The sequence below is a fragment of the Oncorhynchus keta genome, chromosome 33, assembly GCF_023373465.1.
Source record: "Oncorhynchus keta strain PuntledgeMale-10-30-2019 chromosome 33, Oket_V2, whole genome shotgun sequence".
Lineage (NCBI taxonomy): Eukaryota > Metazoa > Chordata > Actinopteri > Salmoniformes > Salmonidae > Oncorhynchus > Oncorhynchus keta.
The window spans coordinates 14,770,454-14,788,281 of record NC_068453.1 but is presented as its reverse complement, the minus strand read 5'-3'; the positions used below and the strand labels follow the sequence as shown (position 1 = coordinate 14,788,281).

Below are 17,828 nucleotides of genomic sequence, written 5' to 3'. Positions count from 1 at the left end.
TTTTCTAGGTGTGGTGAAGGAGAGTCGGACCAAACTGCAGCGTGTAGATTGCGATCCATGTTTAATGAACAAAAACGTAACACGAATCTAAAACACAAACACTACAAAACAAAGAACGTAACGAAAACCGAAACAGCCTATACTAGTGGAAACTAACACAGACAGGAACAAGGACACTAAGGACAATCACCCACAAAACAACCAATGAATATGGCTGCCTAAATATGGTTCCCAATCAGAGACAACGATAAACACCTGCCTCTGATTGAGAACCACTCCCGACAGCCATAGACTTTGCTAGATCACCCCACTAGCTACAATCCCAATACATACCAAAACCCCAAGACAAAACACACCACAATACAAAAACCCCATGCCACACCCTGGCCTGAACCAAACATGAAGATAAACACAAAATACTTCGACCAGGGCGTGACAATACTCAACTAGTCTAAAGAAGGCCAGTTTTATTGCTTCTTTAATCAGAACAAAAGTTTTAAGCTGTGCTAACATAAATGCAAAAGGGTTTTCTAATGATCAATTAGCCTTTTAAAATTATAAACTTGGATTGGTTAACTGATAAGAGAATTATGTTCTCCAGGTACATCACCCGATTTAATTATATTACTCTCAGTCTGCAAACCAGAATTTGTAAGATCCTGGTCGAATGAAACCGATGGAGGCCCAGCTAAATGGTCAAAAAGGTTTATTCACGGAACATTCTGAAGTCAAGAATACAAATCAATTCATTTTATACTGACTTCTCACGCCCACACATACACACAGCCATACGCTCACGCACACACACAAACAGACGCACATACACACATAGCCACACACACATGCACACAAACAGACACACACACATGCCCTGCTACGCACACACTGTCTGTCTCACTACCCAGCCGACAGAGATAGTGAACTTGTCCTTGTTCCCCACTCCCCGTTCTCTCCCAAATCTCTAGTCAGGTCGGCACCAAGCTCAGACAGTGTGTGTTTAAAATACCATAAAGACATATTGTTTTACCCTAATTCTGACTAGGACTCCACATTTATTGATTATGATGTTATACATTCTAATCAATTCCATACAATTATATGTTTCAGGGCGTAATATTCTAATCATTCAATTAACAGATAATTCTCACCTATCACTAACACAACGTGACATTGAAACACAAGAGTGATGGTAGCTGATAATAGGCCTCTGTACGCCTATGTAGATATTCCATTAAAAAAATAAGCTACAATAGACATTTCCAACATGAACAATGTCTACACTGTATTTACGATGAATTTGATGTTATTTCAAAAACAAGGACATTTCTAAGAGGCCCCAACCTTGTGAATGGTAGTGTATATACAGTATATATCTCCGTCACTCTGACCTCTCTCTATCTATACCCCTCTCTTTCCATCTCTCTATCTCGCTCTCCCTCTCTAACCGGAAGGTTGCATTAACCGAAAGGTTGCTGGTTCGAATCCCCGAGCTGGCAAGGTGGAAAAATATGCCCTTCTGCCCCCCCTCCCTCGCTCTCTTCCTTGCCCTCTTCCCTCTCTCCCTCTTCTTCTCTCTCTCTCTTCGTGGTTAATTACAGTAACTTAATGGGAGAATTTGACTTCTTTGTGTGTAATTATGGTACAGTCTTTCATGTGCTGGGTAGATGAGCCCTGCAGCTCTTCTTAGGAATTCAATTACAGTCACAAGGAGATACACTTGTACTAGAACTCATATCTAAAACTCATACCCATATACCTAATTACTCATGCTCATATCTAAAACTCATAACCTTGATTTGATCAAAAACACAAACCCATTCACATACTCTAACTCATATTTAAAACTCATATCTTAAACTCATACCAGATTCATATCTAAAACTCACACCAGACTCATATCTAAAACTCATACCAGTCTCATATTTAAAACTCATATTCTAACTCATATTTAAAACTCATACCCATTCACATACTCTAACTCATATTTAAAACTCATACCAGACTCATATCTAAAACTCATACCATGCTCATATCTAAAACTCATACCAGACTCATATCTAAAACTCATACCATACTCATATTTAAAATCATACCATACTCATATTTAAAACTCATACTCTAACAGTTACAGATATTATCAAAAATAAGGGCGTTATAAACTCATATCTAAGACTCAAACTTGTATCTAAAGGAGGTGTAGTCCTACGATATACTATACTATATATACTAGTATATACTATACTATATACTATATATATATACTATATACTCCTATTCAAATTCATACCTAAGGGAGGTGGGACTCTAACTCATTCTTAAACTCATTCAAACTCATGTCTAATGGAGGGCTCTAACCACACTCTGAGCTCATATACTGCTCATACAAACGCATATCCATGCAGCTCGAAACTGACCCTCAGGATCGTGCCGTGATGACATCACTCATCAGACAGGAATCTCTGTCTGTTTTGAAGATCTCCAGGCCTGGCTGTGAGGGTGTGTTGCCATGGTTTCAGGGGCTGCCGTGGTTGTAAATCGGCGGGCTTACTCACTGAGCGGAGGGCAGACAGACAGTGGTGGGATTTACTGAAACCCCTGAGACTTCTGAAACCCCATTTACTGACAGAGAGGGCTTATGGAGACCATGCAGGGGTGTCTGTGTGTGTGTGTGTGTGTGTGTGTGTGTGTGTGTGTGTGTGTGTGTGTGTGTGTGTGTGTGTGTGTGTGTGTGTGTGTGTGTGTGTGTATGTGTGTGTGTGTCTGTGTATGTATGTGTGTGTCTGTGTGTATGTGCGTGTGTGTCTGCATGTATGTGCGTGTGTGTCTGTGTGTCGTGTGTGCGTGTGTCTGCGTGTATGTGCGTGTGTCTGCGTGTATGTGCGTGTGTGTCTGCGTGTATGTGTGTGTGTGTCTGCGTGTATGTGCGTGTGTGTCTGCATGCATGTGCGTGTGTCTGTGTGTATGTGTGTGTGTCTGAGTGTATGTGCGTGTGTCTGCGTGTATGTGCGTGTGTCTGCGTGTATGTGCGTGTGTGTCTGCGTGTATGTGTCTGCGTGTATGTGCGTGTGTCTGCGTGTATGTGCGTGTGTGTCTGCGTGTATGTGTGTGTGTGTCTGCGTGTATGTGTGTGTGTGTCTGTGTGTGTGTGTGTGTGTGTGTCTGCATGTATGTCTGTGTATGTGTGTGTGTGTCTGCGTGTATGTGTGCATGTGCGTGTGTGTCTGCGTGTATGTGTGTGTGTCTGCGTGTATGTGTGTGTGTGTCTGCGTGTATCTGCGTGTGTGGCTGCGTGTTAGTTAGTTAGCATGTGTGAGTGCAGGCCAGTGTCTTGAGGCCAAACCCACCAAAATCACTGACTAAGTACATTCTAACAGCTCTGTGGGGAGAAAGAGTGAGAAAGAGTGAGAAAGAGAGAGAAAGAGAGAGAAAGAGTGAGAAAGAGAGAAATAGAGAGAAAGAGTGAGAGAGAAAGAGTGAGAGTGAGAAATAGAGAGAAAGAGTGAGAAAGAGAGAGAAAGAGAGAGAGAGAAAGAGTGAGAGTGAGAAATAGAGAGAAAGAGTGAGAAAGAGAGAGAAGGAGAGAGAGTGAGAAATAGAGAGAAAGCGTGAGAAAGAGAGAGAAAGAGTGAAAGAGAGAGAAAGAGTGAGAAATAGAGAGAAAGAGTGAGAGAGAAAGAGTGAGAGTGAGAAATAGAGAGAAAGAGTGAGAAAGAGAGAGAAAGAGAGAGAGTGAGAAATAGAGAGAAAGCGTGAGAAAGAGAGAGAGAGTGAAAGAGAGAGAAAGAGTGAGAAAGAGAGAGAAAGAGGGAGAAAGAGTGAGAAAGAGAGAGAAAGTGGGAGAAAGTGAGAGAGAGAGAGAAAGAGAGAGATGGAGAAAAACACTTTCTCCCTGCTAGTCTACAGATGGTTTAGAGGCTCTCTGTTGGTTTGTGACTGTGCTACTCTGTCATTAGGCTCGCTCTAAAGAACATTCCGGCACTTCCAAAAGAAACACTCCGGTACTTTGTGTTCCCACCTGGGAATCCATGCCTCTAACGATGGGAATAGAGTGCGTGGAGAAAGGATGAAAAGGAAAGGAGGGAACGTGGAGGTGTCCAATAATGAATGAGACATGTTTTTAAAGAGGGGGAAAGAAAGAGGGACGAGGGGAAAGGGAAGATGATATAGCAAAAGAGAAACTAGGCCAAGAGACCATTCACCAGAGGGGTTTGTGCCTGGCATTTTCTGTGTTATTTTGGACCTTGAAATGAATAGGGTTCTTCCTTTTCAGAAGTTTTCCTCTTTGAAATTTCCTGGAAGTATTTTTACCACGGGGCAATGTATTATAGCCCAGCACTACAGCAAACATACGCCATAATCATAACATTTAATATCTACTGTATCTTCCATCATGTATAATGTGCAGGCCAGGGGTGGATGCTCTATAGCTCTCTAGTGCCATCAAGTGGTTGTATATTGCACTTTACCTGGGTTTACCTATTCTAATCTATACATAATCTATACATGGTAAAGATCACCTTGACAAGACCTAGGTCTACTAGGAAATGGTTGAATGTTCTCTAAAATGACACACTCCATGTTGAGTAAGTGTGTTGAAGATGGGTCCTGTATGCTCACAGTGTTGCTGCCCCCGTAGACAGTCCCTTCTTCTCTATTCATTTAAAAACTATTGTCCAGCTCCTGTCATCACTTTGTCCTAATCTCTCTCTCTCTCTCTCTCTCTCTCTCTCTCTCTCTCTCTCTCTCTCTCTCTCTCTCTCTCTCTCTCTCTCTCTCTCTCTCTCTCTCTCTCTCTCTCTCTCTCTCTCTCTCTCTCTCTCTCTCTCTCTCTCTCTCTCTCTCTCTCTCTCTCTCTCTCTCTCTCACTCAGATATGGAGACATGGTTCCTAAAACCATTGTAGGGAAGATCGTTGGATCTGTCTGTTCCCTGAGCGGTGTGTTGGTCATCGCTCTGCCCGTGCCCGTCATCGTGTCCAACTTCAGCCGCATTTACCACCAGAGCCAGCGGGCAGACAAGAGACGCGCCCAAAAGGTACCCAACAATGTCCCACCCTCACGCCTGCCATGACACCATAGGTCCTGGGCCATAAAGGTCATGAACCCTGACTTGGAAGGGTCCAACAGAGCTGTATGCGGTGTCGTCGTGATCCTAGGGGGGAATCACTCTCTCTGTAAGCGATGTCTGTGTGTGTCTAAGAATGGAATGGAACTCGTAAACATGCTGCTATTCACACATACATACTGTACACACACTCCAGCAGAGATGGAAAAAGCAGAGAGTGGGTTGTTGGGGGACACACATAGAGTGTAGTGGAGACCATATGGAAGATTACCCGGCTTCTGTGTTCGTGTGTGTGTGTACAAACTCAGTGTGTATGTGGGATAGTGTATGGCCATGTGTGTCTGTGTGTGTGTGCTTCCTCTGGTATGTTAACTGTAATGGGCCATACGGGACCACCTCGACTTCCACATCAATAATTGGAGCAACACAGAGACGTCTTTATGTGTGAAGGAGTGGCCTACATACAGACACACACATCATATTACAAGATCATTCACGGTTACTCCCTCACTCTTAAAGATGTCCTCCAGTGATTTTATTACTTTCCCTTTATCCTAAGTATGAATACAGTAAAGTACACACACTTGTGTCATGACTTACCCGGACCACTTATTGAGATGTGCCTTTTCAAATCAAATCAAATTGTATTTGTCACATGCGCGGAATACAACATTGAGATGCTTACTTAAAGAGCAGCAGTAAAATAACAAGCGAGGCTATATACAGGGGGTACCGGTACAGAGTCAATGTGTGGGGGCACCGGTTAGTTGAGGTAATATGTACATGTAGGTAGATTATGCATAGATTATAAACAGAGAGTAGCAGCAGCGTACAAGAGGGGTCGGAGGCCGAGCAGTTGCCATACCAGGCAGTGATACAACCAGCCAGGATGCTCTCGATGATGCAGCTGTAGAACCTTTTGAGGATCTGAGGGCCCATGTCAAATCTTTTCAGTCTCTTCAGTCCCCTTAAGTAAATGAGGTGAAAAGGAGACTGGAGTAGGACTTTGAATTAGATCGACAGACAGAGACAAGGGGGAGAAGAAAGGGAGCAAGAGAGAGAGAATGGTGGGAGAGAGGGGAGGAGAGAATGAGAGAGAGAGGGAGGGTGATAACTTAGCCCCTGTTGTGCGTCCAGTAAGTAGCTCCCTCCCAAGAACAACAATCTGTTATTCCATTTAGGAGGGATGATGACTGAGCTCTGGGGTTTGAATGGAAACATGGATGTTAGACAGAAATACATGGATAGCTTGTGTGTGTGTGCTACTGAACCTCGCTGTGTGTTCCTCTAGCTGTGCTGCTCCATGCATGGGCCTGTCTGTGCATAGTGGATACCAAGTTATTTTATTCACCAACATTCACCATAAAAGAGAGTGGCCTTGGATGAATACAGCTGCAATACAAGGTTTACATCTAGCCACTGTCAGATAGTGGGATTTACAGGCTTGCAATTTACATCTATGACTGGGGGACATCTTTATTGACTTACAAGAGCTATGGGTCTCTCTGTTTCACACACACACACACACACACACACACACACACACACACACACACTCAAATGCACGTGTGGTTTTGTTCACAAACAGAAAACCAAGCTTGGTAGAATTGCTGCGAGGAAGAGTGGAGGGACTAACGCTTATTTGCAGTATAAAAGCAACTAGGTAACCGTGGAAACGCAACCGTCGCCGATTGGTGTTTTACTTATTTAAACTTTCTTCTTATTTTATTTTGGGGGGGGTCCGTGAAATGCCGGTTAGTGCATGCTGAAACCCCGATGGGGAGATGGGTGACAAGGGGGTTCCCCCTTCCTCTCTCTCTCATTCAGAGCTGTTGCATCTTCCATGGTGTCCCACCTCTCTAACGTCACTATTCACGACTTACCACCCCCACTCTCTCTCTTTCCCTTATTCTCTCTCTCACCCCCACCGAGGCTGCACTGGGGCTCTGGTGCCAACTAATGGAACTGGGGGTGAATGGCTGCGGCTCATGTTCCGCTCCTCACCGGTGTCAGTGCACCCAATCCATGAGGCTTGGCCCCAAGGTGGGGGTGGGGGGAAGAGAGCGGCCTCCCATCACCTTCGAATGGTGAAACGGGTCTCTCTGCAACCACCCTCATCTCTACTTCTCTGCTCTTGATTTTCTTCGTCTTCTTCTCCTTTTTCTGCTATTTCATTTCCCATGTGTTTATTTTGTTCTCACATGCATTTTGGATTGCCCACGTTTTGGCACGGCTATGGGTATGGCGTCATCAGAACACGTCATGGATCACCATCACATGGAGGAATGAGATGCATGTCATCAGCCAGCGACTGACGCTACATGCGGGGGCGGGGTCAAAGTGACGCAGTGAAGCTTATTGGAGGACGGTGTCCCACACATAAGTTCCAAGTTCTGAGTTCCAAATTCCACAAGTCCGAAGAACAGGATTTTATAGACATATTCTCCTTGGTTCATTCCCCTGTGTCTCATTGAATCCGGCCCAGTATGGAAAGGCTACGGTGGCTCTCGTGGGTCAAATGAGACTTGAGTCAACACTGACCAACAGAAAAACAGAAAGACAGACACTAACATCAGGGCAAATAGGCCTCTACCAGTATTCACATCGACAACAGACGTCTTGAAATGTTTTTGTTGTGGTTGAAAGGCTGAGTTTGAACCATTGAGTGATTGATCAAACACCATGGGAGGACATTGAGCTTGGAGGGGAGAGATCAATGGAGATGCACAGACCCTAATGTTCTCATAATGTTCCTGTGCCACAGCAGGTGGTTGCAGTAACGTTGTGAGAGCATTAGCCCTGTCCCTCTCTGTCTCCTGCTCTGGTTGGTTGGTCCCCTGTCTACCCTGTGGAGGGGCATGTTTTGTCGTCTGTTAAAAGTGTGACTATGCATAAATCTTTGTTTTTGTGCCCAAAAGGCATCAAAGGCAGCAGGCCAGGCGCTGGTGTGCAAAGCCAACCCCATGTTCGATACGCACCACAATCACCTATTGCACTGCCTGGAAAAGACCACGGTAAGAACAATGCTTTAGAAATGACTGTGGTGGAGAATAGCAGATTTATCCACTGCTGTTATCTATCTATGTTCATGAAGAAGCAGAAGCCATTAATTAAGAGTAGAGTATGGTATACATATTAGGAAGTCGTCAGATTTCAGGCAAATCTCCTAATATGGATGCCATAGTTGGCACTTTTGCTTTGGCTCGAGCCATGTCCACAAAAGTAACATGTGGTCTCTCTATCTCTCTCTCTCATTCCATCCTCCCCCTCTCCCTCAGAATCATGAGTTTGTGGATGAGCAAACGTTTGAGACCAGCCTACTGGAGGTTTCCATGGCGAAGCACCCGCATCTCTCACCCTCCCTCTCCTCTGGCTCCTCCTCCCAAGGCCTGTCGTGCTGCTCGCGACGCAACAAGAGGAAGAGCTTCAACGTGCCCAACTCCAACATGACTGGAGGGCATAGGAACAGCATCCAGGAGCTTAGCACCATCCACATCAGAGAGAGACCCATCACTAACAGGTACAGACATACATGCAGTGTACAAATGATTTTCCACTTGTTTTACAAGAAGCTAAAAGTACTATGTAAGCTGATGATTACACACGCTACACATCAGCATCTACAACGAGTGAGCTCACTGAGACTCTTAGCAGGGCTTTACAGTCAGTATCAGAATGAGTAGTTAACAATAAATTGGCCTTAAATCCATCTAAAACTCTTGGTTTCATATTATTTATTTGATGTATGTATTTATTTATGTGTATTTAATGTTCTTGTCTCTAACTGTTCTGTACTTGTTGATGTTTTATGTGGACCCCAGGAAGAGTAGCTGCTGCATGTGCAGTATCTACTGGGGATCCTAATAAGCTAAACTAAAAACTATATAAACACACAGACTGTATACAGACACATACACACATTCACGAATAGAATGAAAGTGTCACGACTTCTACCGAAGTCGGTCCCTCTCTTTGTTCGGGCGGCGTTTGGCGGTCGACATCACCGGCTTTCTAGTCACCACCGATCCATGTTTCATTTTCATTTTGTTTTGTCTTTATCATACACACCTGCTTTCCATTCCATTAATTATGTTCCTTATTTAACCCTCAGGCTTCCCTCTCTGTTTTGTGCGTTATTGTTTGTCATGTGTGTTCGTGTTTTTTGTGCTCTGGATTATTGTGTTTTTCCTTGTTGGAACATTACTTATATTTTGAGTAAATGACCCATATCTGTGTCCTGCGCCCGACTCTGCATTTTTCCATTCACCAACACCCTCACAGAAAGACCGATCGGTACACTCACAGGTAGCTCTCCCAATTCAACACCTGTGATTACTGTATGCCTCGCTGTATGTCTCTCTCAAATGTCAATATGCCTTGTATACTGTTGTTCAGGTTAGTTATCATTGTTTTAGTTTACAATGGAGCCCCTAGTTCCACTCTTCATACCCCTGATACCTCCTTTGTCCCACCTCCCACACATGCGGTGACCTCACCCATTACAACCAGCATGTCCAGAGATACAACCTCTCTCATCATCACCCAGTGCCTGGGCTTATCTCCGCTGTACCCGCACCCCACCATACCCCTGTCTGCGCATTATGCCCTGAATATATTCTACCATGCCCAGAAATCTGCTCCTTTTATTCTCTGTCCCCAACGCTCTAGGCGACCAGTTTTGATAGCCTTTAGCACCACCCTCATACTACTCCTCCTCTATTCCGCGGGTGATGTGGAGGTAAACCCAGGCCCTGCATGTCCCCAGGCACCCACATTTGTTGACTTCTGTGATCGAAAAAGCCTTGGTTTCATGCATGTCAACATCAGAAGCCTCCTCCCTAAATTTGTTTTACTCACTGCTTTAGCACACTCTGCTAACCCTGATGTCCTTGCCGTGTCTGAATCCTGGCTCAGGAAGGCCACCAAAAATTCTAGGATTTCCATACCCAACTATAACATCTTCCATCAAGATAGAACTGCCAAAGGGGGAGGAGTTGCAGTCTACTGCAGAGATAGCCTGCAAAGTAATGTCATGCTTTCCAGGTCCATACCCAAACAGTTCAAACTACTAATTTTGAAAATTACTCTCTCCAGAAATAAGTCTCTCACTGTTGCCGCCTGCTACCGACCCCCCTCAGCTCCCAGCTGTGCCCTGGACACCATTTGTGAATTGATCGCCCCCCATCTAGCTTCAGAGTTTGTTATGTTAGGTGACCTAAACTGGGATATGCTTAACACCCCGGCAGTCCTACAATCTAAGCTAGATGCCCTCAATCTCACACAAATCATCAAGGAACCCACCAGGTACAACCCTAAATCTGTAAACAAGGGCACCCTCATAGACGTCATCCTGACCAACTGGCCCTCCAAATACACCTCCGCTGTCTTCATCCAGAATCTCAGCGATCACTGCCTCATTGCCTGTATCCGCTACGGAGCCGCAGTCAAACGACCACCCCTCATCACTGTCAAACGCTCCCTAAAACACTTCTGTGAGCAGGCCTTTCTAATTGACCTGGCCCGGGTATCCTGGAAGGACATTGACCTCATCCCGTCAGTTGAGGATGCCTGGTCATTCTTTAAAAGTAACTTCCTCACCATTTTAGATAAGCATGCTCCATTCAAAAAATGCAGAACTATGAACAGATATAGCCCTTGGTTCACTTCAGACCTGACTGCCCTCGACCAGCACAAAAACATCCTGTGGCGGACTGCAATAGCATCGAACAGTCCCCGCGATATGCAACTGTTCAGGGAAGTCAGGAACCAATACACGCAGTCAGTCAGGAAAGCTAAGGCCAGCTTCTTCAGGCAGAAGTTTGCATCCTGTAGCTCCAACTCCAAAAAGTTCTGGGACACTGTGAAGTCCATGGAGAACAAGAGCACCTCCTCCCAGCTGCCCACTGCACTGAGGCTAGGTAACACGGTCACCACCGATAAATCCATGATTATCGAAAACTTCAACAAGCATTTCTCAACGGCTGACCATGCCTTCCGCCTGGCTACTCCAACCTCGGCCAACAGCTCCGCCCCCCTCGCAGCTACTCGCCCAAGCCTCTCCAGGTTCTCCTTTACCCAAATCCAGATAGCAGATGTTCTGAAAGAGCTGCAAAACTTGGACCCGTACAAATCAGCTGGGCTTGTCAATCTGGACCCTCTATTACTGAAACTATCCGCCGCCATTGTCGCAACCCCTATTACCAGCCTGTTCAACCTCTCTTTCATATCGTCTGAGATCCCCAAGGATTGGAAAGCTGCCGCAGTCATCCCCCTCTTCAAAGGGGGAGACACCCTGGACCCAAACTGTTACAGACCTATATCCATCCTGCCCTGCCTATCTAAGGTCTTCGAAAGCCAAGTCAACAAACAGGTCACTGACCATCTCGAATCCCACCGTACCTTCTCCGCTGTGCAATCTGGTTTCCGAGCCGGTCACGGGTGCACCTCAGCCACGCTCAAGGTACTAAACGATATCATAACCGCCATCGATAAAAGACAGTACTGTGCAGGCGTCTTCATCGACCTTGCCAAGGCTTTCGACTCTGTCAATCACCATATTCTTATCGGCAGACTCAGTAGTCTCGGTTTTCGGATGACTGCCTTGCCTGGTTCACCAATTACTTTGCAGACAGAGTTCAGTGTGTCAAATCGGAGGGCATGCTGTCCGGTCCTCTGGAAGTCTCTATGGGGGTGCCACAGGGTTCAATCCTCGGGCCGACTCTTTTCTCTGTATACATCAATGATGTTGCTCTTGCTGCGGGCGATTCCCTGATCCACCTCTACGCAGACGACACCATTCTATATACTTCCGGCCCGTCCTTGGACACTGTGCTATCTAACCTCCAAACGAGCTTCAATGCCATACAACACTCCTTCCGTGGCCTCCAACTGCTCTTAAACGCTAGTAAAACAAAATGCATGCTTCTCAACCGTTCGCTGCCTGCACCCGCACGCCTGACCAGCATCACCACCCTGGATGGTTCCGACCTTGAATATGTGGACATCTATAAGTACCTAGGTGTCTGGCTAGACTTAAACTCTCCTTCCAGACTCATATCAAACATCTCCAATCGGAAATCAAATCAAGAGTCGGCTTTCTATTCCGCAACAAAGCCTCCTTCACTCACGCCGCCAAACTTACCCTAGTAAAACTGACTATCCTACCGATCCTTGACTTTGGCGATGTCATCTACAAAATTGCTTCCAACACTCTACTCAGCAAACTGGATGCAGTTTATCACAGTGCCATCCGTTTTGTCACTAAAGCACCTTATACCACCCACCACTGCGACTTGTATGCTCTAGTCGGCTGGCCCTTGCTACATATTCATCACCAGACCCACTGGCTCCAGGTCATCTACAAGTCCATGCTAGGTAAAGCTCCGCCTTATCTCAGTTCACTGGTCACGATGGCAACACCCATCCGTAGCACGCGCTCCAGCAGGTGTATCTCACTGATCATCCCTAAAGCCAACACCTCATTTGGCCGCCTTTCGTTCCAGTTCTCTGCTGCCTGTGACTGGAACGAATTGCAAAAATCGCTGAAGTTGGAGACTTTTATCTCCCTCACCAACTTCAAACATCTGCTATCTGAGCAGCTAACCGATCGCTGCAGCTGTACATAGTCTATCGGTAAATAGCCCACCCATTTTTACCTACCTCATCCCCATACTGTTTTTATTTATTTACTTTTCTGCTCTTTTGCACACCAATATCTCTCTACCTGTACATGACCATCTGATCATTTATCACTCCAGTGTTAATCTGCAAAATTGTAATTATTTGCCTACCTCCTCATGCCTTTTGCACACAATGTATATAGACTCCCCTTTTTTTCTACTGTGTTATTGACTTGTTAATTGTTTACTCCATGTGTAACTCTGTGTTGTCTGTTCACACTGCTATGCTTTATCTTGGCCAGGTCGCAGTTGCAAATGAGAACTTGTTCTCAACTAGCGTACCTGGTTAAATAAAGGTGAAAATAAATAAATAAATAAAAACACATCTACTTCATACATATTCATAGATCACATAATATACACATAAATATGCAGTCATAGTGGTTGCTATGGCAGCAGGGCACACACACACACAAACACACACTATGCCAGTTTCTTCCCATGGTGAGTCAGTGTGTTGGTATGCTGGCTATGTCCAGCTGTGGCATGGTGTCCGTGTATGTGTGGTCTGACTGGTCTGGTCTGGGAACCCTGTCCATGGAATAGACAGTTGTCTCCTCTCTCTGTGATACTAAACACTGTACCACTTTGTCTCTGGCTGGCCGTCCTCTCTTTCTCTCTATCCCTGTCTTTTTCACCTCTCCTCCTCTTCTTCTTCTTCTTCTTCTTCTCCATGTCTGACTTATTTTCTGCATCTTTTTCTGTACTTTCCTGCCTTCCTGTTTGTCATCCCCTATTTTCTAAATTCTCCACATTTTCCCCCGGCATCCCTTGCCTCCCCCCTCTCCACTCTCTCTCTCTATCTCCAGTCGCTCCAGTCTAAACGCTAAGTTTGAGGAGACGGTGCCTCGGAACTGCAAGCAACCCTACATCACGGCGGCCGTCATCACGCTGCCTATGCCGCCCGTCAGCACGTCCGAGGAAGACGGCTCCGCCTCCTCCCCAGACTACTCCCAGGCCAACATCGTCAGGGTGTCTGCCCTCTAGGCCCCTTGCCCCACCCCCCACCATCACCATCATTGTAATCCTAAAACGGAGAGAGAGAGAGAAAGAGATAGATAGAGAAGCGAGACCCTTCCCAGCTCCAATCTGAGAAGGGCGTTTGCAGGAGGGAAAGGGGTAAGGGGAGGTGTGGTGGTTTAGTGGGCTGCAGGACCCTTTTGGTTTTCCTACACGGAGCTACTACACGTCTGCTCTTGTGGTGAAATCACAATGCAGTGTAAAGCTGCAGCACAAAGCCCCGCCTTGGATTTGTTGGTGGGGGAGAGAATGTGTTGCCGTGGCGACTGAGATTAGCGCCTAGCAACGGACACACGAATGGAGAGCATTTAGCCACCTGGCTAACTAACTAACTAACTGCAGCTACTCCTTCCAAACACAAGAGAAAACTTACCATTACTATTTTTTTCTATATTGTCTGTCTTTAAATGTGATGTCTTAAAACTGAAATGGAATTTGTTTTGTTTTTTATTGTTTGTTAAGGCAGTGATTTTGACTAGAGGAGATGTATATTTGTATGTTCTGAAATGTGTGGAGTAGGAGAGAAAAGAAAAAGACATTTAAAATATTTTGACAAAAAGGAGAGCAAGGGGTGTATGCACTGTGTGTGCATATGTCTGTGTACATATGTTCCTACCTTATCAGAACCAGAATGTCTGGACAAGTCACCAAAATGTCCTGACAAGGTTGGAAAACAAGAAAATGTTTGAAAAGTCAGGACGGAATTTGTTCAAATCCAATTTTAAGCTTAAGGGTTAGGTTTATGGTTTAGGTTAGGTTTAGGGTTAAATGTAAGGTTAGGAGTTAAGGTTTAGGGTTAGAGGTTTGTGCTTAAGGTTAAGGTTAGGTTAAGGGCAGAGTATGTGAGTGGAGTGGAGGAGTGGCCAATTTGACTGAAGCTCAGAGCGAGATTCCCAAAGGCTGGAGCATCAACCTTCTCGCCCGCTTCGATTTCGCTCCAGTAGCGCTCACTTCACGAGCTCAGGGCATGCCCGGGCAAGCATGCATTTTTATTCAAGCCCCTTACTTTAACTACTGTCATGGAGTTTGTTCAATATTTTCTTAAAGAAACTGATAAAACACACAGGTGCAAAATGACTTACAAAGATGAGGACCAAGAGCAAGAGAGGGAGTGTGGTGATGTAACTAAAGAATCATTGTGGAATCTGAAAAGAGACATATCTCGAAAGCATGATGGTGTACTTACTACATGCACGTGCTAAAAGAAAGGAACGAGGTGGGTAGCTAATTAAAGTGTGTCATTGTAGCAAAGTATTTATCAACGGAAAATCAGATCTCTTAAAAGTTTCCTTCATTTTTGCTCTATTATCTATACAACACAATTTATTTGTCCCAATAGGCCTGGCATATTCCAACTTTCAAGGAGCTTTCTGTTTTGATTGGCATTTTTCATTGAATTTGTATTTAATTCTAAGTAAGTCACAGCCGATATGTGCAATTTATAGACTATAATGATTTAATACAACAAAATATTGTTTAAATGCTGAGCGCTTAATGTCCCTGGCTCCCTACCAGCCTAGTGTGTAGCACTCGCTAATGCTTCACAATGTATTTCTTTGTAGGCTACAGCCTTGAAATAATTGAAATAATATAGCATAAGTAATTCATTTCCATTCCTTCTTAGGCTCCATGTCTGGCTCCTGACCTATTTAGAATATGTACCAGTGTTGTACTCGGGTCTCGAGTTCATCGGTCTTGGATACATATGTACTCGGCCTTGACATGTTCTAGGACAGTGAGGACTCATAATTTCATCCTGAGACCAGCGGAGTAAAAAAACTCGCTTCCATTCAGTCAGCACATAAAACCGCTTCACCAGGCCAAATATATACACTCCTTTCTGGAAACATTAAGACAGTATGTTAACAGTCTTTATATCTATTATAGACATGTTTCTGCAGTGGTGAACCTATAGGTCTTCAGTGTGTGACAGTGGTGAACCTATAGGTCTTCAGTGTGTGACAGTGGTGAACCTATAGGTCTTCAGTGTGTGACAGTGGTGAACCTATAGGTCTTCAGTGTGTGACAGTGGTGAACCTATAGGTCTTCAGTGTGTGACAGTGGTGAACCTATAGGTCTTCAGTGTGTGACAGTGGTGAACCTATAGGTCTTCAGTGTGTGACAGTGGTGAACCTATAGGTCTTCAGTGTGTGACAGTGGTGAACCTATAGGTCTTGACAGGTTAGTACAGTGGTGAACCTATAGGTCTTCAATGTGTGACAGTGGTGAACCTATAGATCTTCAGTGTGTGACAGTGGTGAACCTATAGGTCTTCAGTGTGTGACAGTGGTGAACCTATAGGTCTTCAGTGTGTGACAGTGGTGAACCTATAGGTCTTCAATGTGTGACAGTGGTGAACCTATAGATCTTCAGTGTGTGACAGTGGTGAACCTATAGATCTTCAGTGTGTGACAGTGATGAACCTATAGGTCTTCAGTGTGTGACAGTGGTGAACCTATAGGTCTTCAGTGTGTGACAGTGGTGAACCTATAGGTCTTCAGTGTGTGACAGTGGTGAACCTATAGGTCTTCAGTGTGTGACAGTGGTGAACCTATAGGTCTTCAGTGTGTGACAGTGGTGAACCTATAGGTCTTCAGTGTGTGACAGTGGTGAACCTATAGGTCTTCAATGTGTGACAGGTTAGTACAGTGGTGAACCTATAGGTCTTCAGTGTGTGACAGTGGTGAACCTATAGGTCTTCAGTGTGTGACAGTGGTGAACCTATAGGTCTTCAGTGTGTGACAGTGGTGAACCTATAGGTCTTCAGTGTGTGACAGTGGTGAACCTATAGGTCTTCAGTGTGTGACAGTGGTGAACCTATAGGTCTTCAGTGTGTGACAGGTTAGTACAGTGGTGAACCTATAGGTCTTCAGTGTGTGACAGTGGTGAACCTATAGGTCTTCAGTGTGTGACAGTGGTGAACCTATAGGTCTTCAGTGTATTACAGTGGTGAACCTATAGGTCTTCAGTGTGTGACAGGTTAGTACAGTGGTGAACCTATAGTCCTTCAGTGTGTGACAGGTTAGTACAGTGGTGAACCTATAGGTATTCAGTGTGTGACAGGTTAGTACAGTGGTGAACCTATAGGTCTTCAGTGTGTGACAGGTTAGTACAGTGGTGAACCTATAGGTCTTCAGTGTGTGACAGTGGTGAACCTATAGGTCTTCAGTGTGTTACAGGTTAGTACAGTGGTGAACCTATAGGTCTTCAGTGTGTGACAGGTTAGTACAGTAGTGAACCTATAGGTCTTCAGTGTGTGACAGGTTAGTACAGTAGTGAACCTATAGGTCTTCAGTGTGTGACAGGTTAGTACAGTAGTGAACCTATAGGTCTTCAGTGTGTGACAGGTTAGTACAGTGGTGAACCTATAGGTCTTCAGTGTGTGACAGTGGTGAACCTATAGGTCTTCAGTGTGTGACAGGTTAGTACAGTGGTGAACCTATAGGTCTTCAGTGTGTGACAGTGGTGAACCTATAGGTCTTCAGTGTGTGACAGGTTAGTACAGTGGTGAACCTATAGGTCTTCAGTGTGTGACAGTGGTGAACCTATAGGTCTTCAGTGTGACAGGTTAGTACAGTGGTGAACCTATAGGTTTTCAGTGTGTGACAGGTTAGTACAGTGGTGAACCTATAGGCCTTCAGTGTGTGACAGGTTAGTACAGTGGTGAACCTATAGGTCTTCAGTGTGTGACAGGTTAGTACAGTGGTGAACCTGTAGGTCTTCAGTGTGTGACAGGTTAGTACAGTGGTGAACCTATAGGTCTTCAGTGTGTGACAGGTTAGTACAGTGGTGAACCTATAGGTCTTCAGTGTGTGACAGTGGTGAACCTATAGGTCTTCAGTGTGACAGGTTAGTACAGTGGTGAACCTATAGGTTTTCAGTGTGTGACAGGTTAGTACAGTGGTGAACCTATAGGCCTTCAGTGTGTGACAGGTTAGTACAGTGGTGAACCTATAGGTCTTCAGTGTGTGACAGGTTAGTACAGTGGTGAACCTATAGGTCTTCAGTGTGTGACAGGTTAGTACAGTGGTGAACCTATAGGTCTTCAGTGTGTGACAGGTTAGTA

The 17,828-nt window shown here is 45.0% G+C and overlaps 1 protein-coding gene across 1 annotated transcript; it reads left to right on the top strand.

The window, feature by feature from the left end:
• Window positions 1-4,772: 4,772 nt before the first annotated feature.
• LOC118365883 (potassium voltage-gated channel subfamily D member 2-like) lies at window positions 4,773-16,063 on the top strand. The gene is made up of 5 exons (XM_052492077.1): window positions 4,773-5,033; window positions 7,982-8,077; window positions 8,342-8,583; window positions 13,552-15,933; window positions 15,968-16,063. The coding sequence occupies exons 1-4, from the start codon at window positions 4,881-4,883 to the stop codon at window positions 13,727-13,729; spliced, it is 669 nt and encodes a 222-aa protein (XP_052348037.1). The 5' UTR covers window positions 4,773-4,880; the 3' UTR covers window positions 13,730-15,933; window positions 15,968-16,063.
• Window positions 16,064-17,828: the final 1,765 nt, after the last annotated feature.

What these genes read in the sequence shown, in the direction of transcription:
- LOC118365883 (XM_052492077.1), top strand. Translation starts at nt 4,881, where the DNA reads ATGGTTCCTAAAACCATTGTAGGGAAGATCGTTGGATCTGTCTGTTCC. An exon ending in ACTGCCTGGAAAAGACCACG is followed by an intron (nt 8,078 to 8,341) that starts GTAAGAACAATG and finishes CCTCTCCCTCAG; the next exon opens with AATCATGAGTTTGTGGATGA. An exon ending in GAGAGACCCATCACTAACAG is followed by an intron (nt 8,584 to 13,551) that starts GTACAGACATAC and finishes CTCTATCTCCAG; the next exon opens with TCGCTCCAGTCTAAACGCTA.